The following is a 12,238-nucleotide window of genomic DNA, read 5'->3' on the forward strand; positions in this document are numbered from 1 at the left end:
GCGAAGCTGCCCCAGATTTTGCACTCTATTTCTGTAATAAATGCTAGTGCTTTAATTCAATAAGATGACATGGATGAGAGATGCTGTCTCAAATCAGAAAATACTATAGACAACATACAATAAAACACATTAAATTTGCCCTTTTTGAAGGGCGACATATAGAATTAAATTCGTAACAAATTTAAACAGCACGAAGACAGCATATGTTAGTAGAAATCTATTAATTTACAGTCTATTATTGTGTCTCACTTAAGCTAGGTTTACATTACTGCACATAATGATAATTGCAGCTCTAAATAAATAAATTTCAAAGTAAATCATTAAAAAATAGTCCATGTAGTGCTTGAACACTAAAGTGCATAGTGACAGATGAAAAGAAAGTCCATGTGATTGTTTAAGTTAATATCCACCTGGTGCACCTCCACCGTGATAATAAACAGAATGTCAGCTTACCAGAACTTTAGACTCCACGTTATAGGAGTCTAGACAAGCGTTTAAATAATGATCCAGCACTCAAGGCAAATCCCTCAGTGGCTAGACCGGAAAGGAAGGTAATATTGCTGGACAAATCAACTCCTGGTGTTCCTAAGACATGACCAATAAGGAAGAAAAAGGGGATCCACATAGTGTAAAACTGTAAAAACTTTTTATTTTGAGAAAAGGTTACTAAACACTTACAGCAATCCAGTGAAGAGTAAGTGGTTAAAATGTTAGTTTCCAGGATAAAAACAACTTGTATACAAGCTCAGTTGACGTGGTCAGTTCAAACATAGACTAAGTTCTGGTTAGTTCAGACATAGATTGCGTCTTGGTTAGTTCAGACATAGACTACGTCCTGGTTAGTTCAGACATAGACTACATCCTGGTTAGTTCAGACATAGACTACGTCCTAGTTAGTTCAGACATAGACTATGCCCTAGTTAGTTGAGACATAGACTACGTCCTGGTTAGTTCAGGCATAGACTATATCCTCTACGACTAACCCTGCCAATTGAGCTTGTATAGTACGTGGACCCCCTTTTTCTTCCTTATTGGTCACGTCTGAGGAACACCCGGGGTTTGTTTGGCCAGTCATGTTACCTTCCTTTCCGGTCTAACCACTGAGGGATTCGCCTTGAGTACTAGATCAGTATTTAAATGTTTGTCTAGACTCTTATAACATGTCGTCTAAATATCTGGTAAGCTCACATCTTGTTTATTATCACGGTGGAGGTGCACCAGGTGGAATTTCATCTAAACAATCAAATTTTTTGGGATATTACTTCAATGAACTTTCTTTTGATCTGTCACTATGCACTTTAGTGTTCAAGCACTATATGGACTTTTTTTGAAATTATTTACTTTGAACTTTATTTATTTTTATTTTTATTATGTATGTTTTTGCACAATTGGTTTTGTTGTGATATTGCAAGAAGCTTTATTTCACTTAGGCTATTGTCACCTGCACAGTATTTTTTTTATTTTTTGTCACATTACTGTGCGCCAGGAGCTCAATTTAAATCACATACTTTCCTGACACACACAGAAACGAACTGCTCTTTACTGTCAGAAAAATGTATGCAATGTGTCTTTTTTGGAAACTCTGTTGTAACAGAGGTAATGGTTTGTTTTTCAGGCGACAAATTGACGTGGCTATAAAGATGCTGAAGCTACAGAGTGATAGTGAGAAGGCAATAAGAGAGGAAATGATGAAGGAAGCAGAAATTATGCACCAGCTGGACAATCCATACATAGTCAGAATGATAGGCTTGTGCGAGGCAGAGTGCCTTATGTTGGTTATGGAAATTGCATCAGCTGGACCCCTCAACAAGTTTTTGCCAAGTAAGAAGTAAGTAAACATTTAAGATTAGCTAAAGAAATACTAAAATCATAATTCAAGTCAATGTGACATAAATGTAGTGGTTTGGCGAAACACAGACTTGGCTACTATTAGTGAAGTGTTTTCCCCTTGTTCATATGCTAAGGGTATATACTGTAATTCAGGAGACTGATGCAGTCAGAAAAGCTTATGTGACATCTTAAACCAAACAATTAGAATGTTGGTCATTTGATAGCCTGATATGCCACATTATTCATTAAAAAGGTTCTGTATGTCTTCCCCCTGTTTAACACAGAAATGAATGGGGGTGACACCTATCTGTCATATAAGCATTGTCAAATTCCAGAAATGCTACATGCAACAACTTTCCTGTAACAGGATAAAATCAGCCTCCATTAATTGCAGTTTGGCAGGGATTAAACATGGAGCACACATTTAATTAACATAGAACTAAAGGCAAAACTTTTTTGATTTTGGATAGAGTAAGGGAAGGTTATTACCCCGTAAGGTAAATATTTATTATCTGTTTCCCATTGGGGAGATTTCCCTTCACTTCCTGCCCCATAGCCAAAACAGGAAGTGAGAGGAACCATTTTACAGAATATTCTGCTTGTTTTCTTGGTGGACATTCAATGTTCTGTTCTGTGCTATGCATATCTTTGGACTATCTTGGCTATGCATATCTTTGTTTTTTTTATATCTTTTGGTCTAATATATATGAGTGATGATGATGATTACATATATCATAGTGATCAGGGATCGTCCCTTCCACCCTTAGGTTCACCAGGCTTCTATTTTTCTCATTTTGAATGGTTTTCCATTGGATATTAATTGTTATATATTTTGTAACAACTACGAAGAAACCTGTTCTGAATTTTTCTTTTCAGATTTAGATAGAGGCTTGGTTCATGAATCGCCAGTAATGTTTCATGCCCTGAATGTCTGCTTACCTCTCTGGTCTGTGTATCAGCTTTAGGGACCAGGCTCTCATACATGTGGGTTTAAGTAATCTTCTCCCCCCCAGCCTCTAACAGGAAATACTATTTTACCCCACGCATGGCAAGCCAGCTTTGCCCGAACAACAATTGTGTTAAAGCTTCCCATGGTGATTATTGCCATGTGCTCTACATTTGACTCCTGTGTACCGACTTTGGCTTGTTCTCCTGACCATCCCTGTCTGCTTGTTGCCCTGACCTTCAGCTCATTCTTCTGACCATCCCTATCTGCTTGTTGCCCTGACCTTTGGCTCGTCTTTCTGACTATTCCTTGTTGCGACTGCTTCTTTCTCTCTATCCACCAGAGCCAGTCGTGAGCGTGAGCTGGGAGACCCTGTGGGCCGCAACCTGGAGTCAGCTGCAGCCAAGTCCATCCTCACCATCAGAGGCCCTGGTGAAAGCCTGCTGGCTCTTAGAATCTGTGCTCTGGGGAATCTTATGCTCTAGCTCCCTTTCCAGGACCGTGGCTGCAACCCTGTGTAGCTGCTTTTCAGAACCATTGACCCTCAGCAGACAGCCATTGGGTTCACAACCTCTGCGGTGTGTTCATAGTCACTAGGTCCCACAGATGAACTGACACCAGGTCTGATGTGAATGAGAGGCTTGGATCCAGCCTTCTTCTTTTGTGGTGTTCATATGTTTCACCTCAACATCCAATAGAGGCTTGGTGTTCCTATAGATTTCAAATTGAGGCTTGGATCCATCCCGGTCCTCCCTCATTTATGGTTACCTCTGTTTGTGGTCTATATATATTGCATGATGGCTGAATGTCGGTTCCATTCCCCAGATGATGTCAGTTGTGATGACACTTGTAGGGTGGAGCTGACGTATGTGATGTCATCATGCACCCGAATCCCAGGAGTGGTTTGCGCTAGCCCCGGGCTTGGATTCTGTATACATATGCACATAAGACGATAATGTTTTTGAGTGTTATCAGTTTGTTGTCACGATCAGGCATCAGGTGCGAAGACCAGTTGCTATAGCAGTTGCAGGTCTACCACCAACAAGTGGGGAGGTACACAGGCAGTCACCCTGGCAGATGACGCAGGTTAACCTGAGGCGTGGAGTCTAAGTACTTACTGGTGTTCACCAGAGCTCCTGATGGTGGAGATGGATTTAGCTGCATGTTAGTACCAGGTCACGGTCCTCAGGATCCCCACCAGCAGGTGAGCAAGCTCGGGTCCAGTAGTGGATAAGCAGATATGGATCAAACAGAAGCATGGTCAGTAAACAAGCCAAAAGGCCGGTAATGAGTAGTTGCAGTTTGGGATCAGGCAGAAGAGTAGTCAAGGAACAAGCCAAGGGTCAATAACAAGTGGTAGCAAAATATGAACAGCAGCAGCGCAGACAAGAGCAAGGCACTGGCTGAGAAAGCAAAATAACCTGGCAAAGAGGCCAGAGACAAGCCTTATATAGGAAGTTTATGGGAGGAGCAAGGAGTTCAAGGTTCAACAGCAATCAAGACACAAGGCAGGGTTATCCAATGGTTTAGGCAGGATTGTCCAAGAGATCAGGCAGGGAGAAGTCCAGCTTTCCAAATAACTTAGTGAGAAAAGTCAGCGCCAGACACAGAAGAGGTTCCAGGTTTGAGCCCAGAGCCTGACATTGCTTTTAAAAAATCTTTTTTTTTTTTTTTAATGGATTTATGCTATGTGGTCTCCCGGCTTTCTTTTCATTACTATGGCCATGATCATAACATTGGAAAGAGGGGAGTCATGTGTAAAGTTTCAAATTGTCTGCGGAACAACACATTTTTATGTGACATAGGCACATTTTGATGACGTATCATTTAGAAGTCAAATCTATCAAGTAACTAAGCATATTTTGGATTGGATGGTGGAGGTGCACTGAAGGGGTGTCCTTATTTATCCTACTTTTTTGGCATAGGCTCACGCTGATGTGGCTTTGCTGTCTCCGGAAGGGCCTCATCCTCATAATTATTCACTTGGTACTTTATTCAAGATCATCATATTTGGACTTCACTGATTGGACACTGCAGAGTGGATTTTATATTTTTAACTGTTCATTCATGTTTCATTTTGTTTTTCACAGTTTCTGAGTGTGTTTATTTAATGATAGCACCTGCCATGGGGCACGAGGTAGTGTCCACCTCTGGATTTGCTTTGGATCCATGGCAAATTTATATTTTACTCAACTCCTCCCCTCCTTAATTCCCCTTTCTTTCCCCTCTTTTGTGCTTTTTTACTTCTCCCTGATTTGTGCAGGGATTACTTAACCTGAACTGAGTACTTAGGTTTAGAATAGGACTGAACTTCTGAGACTACTTGCTCACTCTGTTACTGGAGTGGAGACTAAATTTGCAACTTCATATCTCTAAAGCCTGTCTATGTTATTCACTAATGAATGACATTGAGCCATTTTCTGTTTGTACATGTCCTGGAACCTATGCACCCTTGTACTTTTTTGTGTAAAAAACTAAAAAAAATGGGGACTACCATGGCTGATCCTCTTCTAATAAATATTAGTTACTTTGTCTGTTCTGATCCAGTGGCCTCATGACAGCAGAAATTGTCATGTGGAACACTTATGTAGCGCCGGCTCCTGAAGAGCACGCGCTATGCATTTTTGAAAGGTAATGTTACACTTGAACTGTAGTTTGGTTTGGGTACAATTGTTCTGAATTTGGACCTCAGCATCAGTCTGACTGGACTACAGGATGTTCAGCCTGGCCACAAGGGGCACTGTCTCTTCTGGCAGGCATGGAACCACGGTCTAGTTGGGTGCTTTAAGTTTACTCTCTCTCGGAGCCCACCCAGTGGGAGTGTCACTCTTGTTGTGCTTTCTGGGAAAGGATACTTAAGATGCGGATGTCATGTGGTTCAGAGTTCCGGTCCAGAAGTATGTTCTGACTCCATGGTCCTGGTCCTCCTGACCAGCCCCCAGGAAGGCTATGGCCTGGGGTGCAGATCCACCCGACTTGTTGTCTTGGGGCTGGCTAGCCCAAGGCAAGGAAACTAAAGAAGAATTCCAAGGTGGTCCGGTGCCGTCTCCGGTAGTTGGAGAGGCCCAGTAATTTTGCAGCTATCCAGGGGGGGACTCTTCAGAAGAAGGCCACGTACGGTTTGGCTTCTTAGCAAGAGCCTGGAGGGTCTGAAGTACCTAAGTGAATCCTGTCTCATGGGTATCGCCAAGCTGGCTGAAAGATCCAGGAATCACACGAGTGTTCCAAAAGTTTTAGTTTCCTGAAGTTCTACAACACCGTCTGTGGCAGAGATGTATTCCTGTAAGAACTACAACAATGTCTGTGGCAGAGACTTGTTCCTGAGTGAAGCACCTTGTTGGCTGCTAGGCCTTGTGGGAGACAGACTATCCAACCTGAGTGAACATCCAGTTGTGAATGGCTATTCTCTGGATCTAGTCAAAGTAAGCAAGTCCTTAATTATTGACTTTGACATTACGAGTACCTGAACTTCCTTCCTAACCCTCTGATCCTATTTTAAAGAGACTCTTCGTTGTCTAAGTTTTTGCAATAAAAATCCCTTCATGCGGATCTGTCATCAGTCTCTAGAGTTACTGGGTATCTACCACGGGAAACCCCTAGACACAAATCGAGGAGAAGAAGGTAACGGTAAGCCCAATCAAACCAGCAGCTCCTTCGGGGGTTAGTGCTACATCTAAATCAGGGAATCTTTCTCTCTCTATCTGCTGTCTTTCTCCTATCCCTTGGCAGGACCTGGTTTACCTGCTGGTGGCACTGTGGTTCTGTGACTGAAAGCTGTAGCTTCAGTGACCATCAGGCAGTATTTCCCAGCAGCCAGCATGTTCCTGCAATTAGTTTCACCTAGCCCCAGCTGCTGGGAGGGTAAATAAGTCCCGCCTCTGCTATTGCAACTTGCATCAGTGTTTTGATTGTCATCCTTGCTGCCAGATCCTTATGCCTGGTTATCCTGCTCCTGAGTTAGCCTTGTATCCTGTACCCTGATGCTTACTCCTGCACCTTGTTCCTGATTCCCCCCTTCCTTGCATCCCTGGTATTCCCTGTTATCCATGCCCCTCATTTTGCATATATTTTGTATATAGTTAATTGTTAGGTCTCTGTTAAGTTAATCAGGTATTTTGTCACTGGAGTTTTTTCATTTTTACTGTTTGCTGGTGTGTGATTGTCGTTTGTTTCACTGTAAACAAATCTCAATTTAAAGATCTGTAGCAAGGTTTTCAACCTCCTTTGGTCTAATGAAAACCTCCACGGCCAGAGATAGCTGACATCCCTATGTGGTTGTGAGGCATAGTGGGTGCTAAGTAGTTAGAGTCATTGGGCGCCAGACACTTCTTGAATGCAAAAGAGATTTTATTTCTCTTAACAGAATTTTGAGAGAGATAGGGTTAGGGCCAGGACACCCTTAGGTAATTGCAAGATTAATTGACAGGCTCAGAGTCTTCAACAGGAGAACATCTATGCAGGGAAAGGCATCCAGCAAGATGCCACATCTGCATGTATAGGAATGCTGTCTCCTATGGCAACAGTCTTTAACGGTTCCTAACACAAAGTGTAACAGTTCTTTCACTTCCACTACAATAACTTCTTGTAGTTCTTCAGCCCACTGAGCTCCCAGTCTCTCACTAGACCCACTGATTCACTGCCACTGAATCCCTAAGCTCCTTCAATCTTCACGGTAGTATCTTCCTCAAGCGTCACTCTGCCTCTCTGCTGGGTCCCTAGTTTGGCCCTCAAGATACTTCTCAAGCTTCACCCCACTGGCCTTCTTGGTCCCTGGCTTGACACACAGGGCTGCTCTGCAAGCGTCACCTCCGCTGGCTGGGTCCCTGGCTTGATACCCACTAAAGATTCTTCACCGTCCCCGGTTGGTGAGAATACTGCTCTGGTACTTGCTTCAGCTACTCACTGTGGTCTCTATTAATAAGGTTGTTGGTCCCTTAGTGGTGACAGCTTCCCCTCTGCCTCTGGCCATGAAAGGTTCTCTTTCCAGCAGAACCGTTACTTCTGGTTGGACCATAAGCCGCAATCCCAACCCTCCACAATCCCAACCGCTGCGGTTGCTTCTGGATGGGTCCTCAGACAGCCTAGTAGCCAGATGTGCCCGGGATAGGCCCAAACTCCGGCCGTGCAGCCCTAGCAGTAGAACACACATCCACCCAGACAGCCACCCAGGTTGCACAGAAAACCCTGATCACCTGACTACACCCAAATATATAGGTTCTCCCAGCAGGCCAAGGGATTTAAGAAAACCCCTGCCCATTGACTGGGATACCCCATATACCCATAATCTGACCTTGCATTGCCCTTCTCATATCTAATGCCACCAGATACCCGAGCCACCTAGCGGCAAGAAAGAGAAGTGCAGCAATTACAAACTTAGAGTGAAAGCAATTGATCTTCAACAGTTAGCCAAGGTAGCTATACCTGGCAGGTAAATTTAGAAGCAACCCTGCCTAAACAACAGGGTGCTACAGATATATACCTATGGTCTGGTCCTAGGTTCTTTGTGTAGCTACATACTGTATATCTGGTCATCTCCCAGCTGCAGATTCCTGACACCCCTCCACCTCGTGGGCACATGTAACCTAGTTCATTGTTGGTGTATTACAGACTTCCAGGGACACAATTCTCCTGATTTCAATACTACAGCTCTGCTCCACATAGGCTGTTATTTAATCACTTGGCTCCTTCTCCTGCTCCAGTGTGCACACTCTGCCAAATGAATAATATGCAGAGAGAAGGAGAGATACAAAAGCAATGCATCAATAGAGGAGAACACTGACTATGTATTGAGAAAGAACATTGCCGACTGACAATAACTTTATCAGAGAAGGTGGGCACAGAGAGGGGAGCAATGCTTTACTAGAGCTGTAGGTGAGAGTCAATGCACTTGAGTTGAAGGCAGGTTTTAGATAGCACTGCAGCACTGAGCAAATCTAATGTAGAAGAGAGGTGGGAGGGAGCAATCTCCTGGAGGAAAAGGGAAGGAGCAGGGTGTGGTTCAATAAGAACTTCCTCACTCTACCAAGGCTCTTTAGCGTCCTACAGGACAGATACCAGGAAATCATGAACGAGATTTATATAGGAGAAGGTGAGGTTTGCTCCAGAACATAGGGACGGCTTTCGATTTTCTGCAACACAGGTGCATTAATGGTATATTGGTACATAAAGAAGTTGTACTTTACAAAAAAAAGGTGAAACCACACAACTGCAAATGTGGGTGAGGGCTACTGTCACACCAGTTATATATTCTATTCTTTTCTGCAGGGACGAAGTGTCTATCAGTAATATTGCAGAGTTAATGCATCAAGTGTCTTTGGGGATGAAATATCTAGAGGAACATAATTTTGTGCATCGTGACTTGGCTGCTCGCAACGTCCTTCTTGTAAACCAACATTATGCAAAAATAAGTGACTTTGGTCTCTCGAAGGCACTTGCAGTGGATAACAACTACTACACGGTAATGTTATTGTTTAGGATTGAAATAGAGACTATTTTCATAACCTTTCTTATATATTAGTATATATAAGTTATATATTAGTATATATAATTCATATGTGATCCAGAGAACCTTAAATTTGACAAGTGTGTCATCACTGATGCAAACACCTATCAAAATATATACAGTTGTGCTCATAAGTTTACATACCCTGGGCAAATTTATGATTTCTTGGCCATTTTTCATAGAATATGAATGATAACACAAAAACATTTCTTTCATTAATGGTTAGTGTTTGGCTGAAGCCATTTATTTTCAATCGACTGTGTTTACTCTTTTTAAATCATAATGGCAACAGAAACTACCCAAATGACCCTGATCAAAATTTTACATACCCTGGTGATTTTGGCCTGATAACATGCACACAAGTTGACACAAAGGGGTTTAAATGGCTAATAAATGTAACCGTCCTCAGCTGTGATCTATTTGCTTGTAATTAGTGGGTGTGTATAAAAGATCAATGAGTTTTTGGACTCCCGACAGACCCTTGCATCTTTCATCCAGTGCTACACTGACGTTTCTGGATTCTGAGTCATGTCAGTTATTGTATGGAGTTGGTATTTTTGCCGGAGCAATTTTTTACATTGTAGTCATTACATTATATTACATTACATCACATATTGGTCAGTACAGTAAGTCATATTAAAACCAAGCAAAATATGCAGCGCTTTTGGTGGATCATAAAAAGCAAATAGAGGCTAAACATGTAGTCATTAACCATATGGGAAATATTTATAAATGATATTGGAAAATATCTCAAAAAGACAGGATAAGTGTCTTCAGAAGCCTTTATTACCTATATGCAGAATGCTTCTCATTTTGGCCATAGCATTGCTTTGAACCTCTGGGATATGGAATTTTGTGAAACCTATTAGGCAGTGGTAGCCATCTTAGTCCCAATAGGAAAACTTTATTGGTTTACTTTTCATAAGTTACAGTACTGATGCACAGATGTCTAGAACCTAATGCAAGCATATTATTTTAGAGTTTTCATAGCTCATGTCCAAGGGCAAGATCTGATAGTTTCCCTTTTTTTGACTAATTATACAGTGCTTATATTTTCTATAGTGCTTAATATGTAAGCAGAGTTTTTTTGTGACATGTCCCCATGTCCTTCAGTATTAGAAGAGTTCTTTGAAGAGTTTTACTATGAAAAGGGGAATCCTCTCAAGCACTGAGGGCGGCACAGTGGTGTAGTGGTTAGCACTCTCACCTAGCAGCAAGAGGCATCATTGGTTCAAATCCCAGCCATGACACTACCTGCTGGAGTTTGCATGTTCTCCCTGTGCCCGCATGGGCCTCCCCCAGGCACCCCAGCCCCCCCCCCCCCCCCCACAATCCAAAGACATGCAGGTAGGCCAATTGGCCTCTGTCCAAAATTGGCCCTAGTATATGAATGGGGACCTTGGATTGTGGGCTCATTGAGGATAGGGACCAATGTGAGTGTGCAATGTACAGGGATAGGGACAATTGTAGACACTCACTCAGGTTGAACTGGATGGACTGTTGTCTTTATTCAACCTAACTAACTATGAAACTATGAAACTGCCTTGAAAATGTACTGGCATGGTATTTGGGTATTTTGCCACCTAGCTACCAAATATCTAGTATCAAATATTATGTTATAATTATTAAAATAGAAGTCTACCCGAACACTAAAATCTCAAAATCGACAGGCATCCATGATCTAAGACTAATTTATCTAGCCCTGTAAAGAAGAAATCGCTAAACATACCTTTTTTGAAGCTGCTTTGGTCCAGTCCCACACTGAGCTGTCAGCAGCAGTTTCTCTGTGGAGGCGGGTGCAGAGGAGGCAGCCAACAACGGAAGCCCCATAGTAACTCTATGGGTGACGTCACTTCCCATTAATTTCCCAGCCATTGTCGGCTGTTTCCTCTGCAGAGCTTCCGCTGCTGGAGACAGGACTGGAGTGACTTCATAAAAGATATGTATAGCGATTTCATTTTTACAGGGCTAGATAGGTTAGTCTTAGATCATGGATGCCTGTAGATTTAGATATTTTAGTGTTAGGGTGGTCTTCCACTTTAATGTCCCAGGACAGAAATACAACCCTCCAATTGTTTCACTTTGTGTAGAGCTCCAGGTTGGCATTTGAATTGTACTCACCTCTGTATAGCTGCTTTTTTGAAGTTACTGGACTTTGAACAATTGCTGACTGCTGCATGATTTACACATGACACATTTGTTATATGTTAAATGTGTAATAAATATGTCCCATGCCATGCAAGTGTTCCATTATTTATAAAGAAACTAGAGGAATCAGACTTTTCCAGAAGACATAAAATGAAATGTGATGGGGCTTTATGAAATCTGTTTCTTTAGAAATTATGAGGAAAAAAAACCTTCAGCAATCAGCACAGCTTCTTAGGGAAAAGTATGATACTGGTACTTTAACAAAGTCATTAGCTACCCTGCTTCCCATTAGATTAGTCTGGGGTTACCTATACACTTCTCTAAAATCATCATAACCTGAAAATGTTTACACATGTGCATGGTTGCCTTTAACCACTTGACCTCTACAAGATTTTACCCCGTTCATGACCAGGGCATTTTTTTATATTCAGCACTCTGCTATTTTAACTGGTAATCGTGCAGTCATGCAACACTGTATGCAAATGATTTTTTTCTTTTTCACACAAATAGTGCTTTCTTTTGGTGGTATTTGATCACCACGGGTTTATTTATTTTTTCTTTAAATTAAAAAATACCCCAAATTTTGAAAAAAAAAAACAATATTTTCAACTTTCTGTCATAAAAAATATCCATTTGAAATAAAATGTCTTCATTAATTTAGGCCAAAATGCATTCTACTACATGTCTTTGGGGACATTAGTATAGTTCTGATCGTGATCAAGATACTGATCCATACATACACTATACTACTAATGGTGCGACTTATACTGGGACTGTGATAGTGTGGAGGGAAATCTGGTACTAACAGACAC

The 12,238-nt window shown here is 41.9% G+C and overlaps 1 protein-coding gene across 1 annotated transcript in view; it reads left to right on the top strand.

The window, feature by feature from the left end:
• Nucleotides 1-12,238, top strand: part of ZAP70 (zeta chain of T cell receptor associated protein kinase 70) — a 168,195-nt gene that overhangs the window by 139,546 nt on the left and 16,411 nt on the right. Inside the window, exons 9-10 of the mRNA XM_077476316.1 lie at nucleotides 1,616-1,828; nucleotides 9,041-9,233. Coding sequence (XP_077332442.1) covers nucleotides 1,616-1,828; nucleotides 9,041-9,233 — 406 coding nt within the window. The remainder of the gene's footprint in view (nucleotides 1-1,615; nucleotides 1,829-9,040; nucleotides 9,234-12,238) is intronic.

The sequence above is a fragment of the Lithobates pipiens genome, unplaced genomic scaffold (genome assembly GCF_037356315.1).
Source record: "Lithobates pipiens isolate NorthernLeopardFrog02 unplaced genomic scaffold, aLitPip1_a1.2 Scaffold_13, whole genome shotgun sequence".
NCBI classification, from domain to species: Eukaryota; Metazoa; Chordata; class Amphibia; order Anura; family Ranidae; genus Lithobates; species Lithobates pipiens.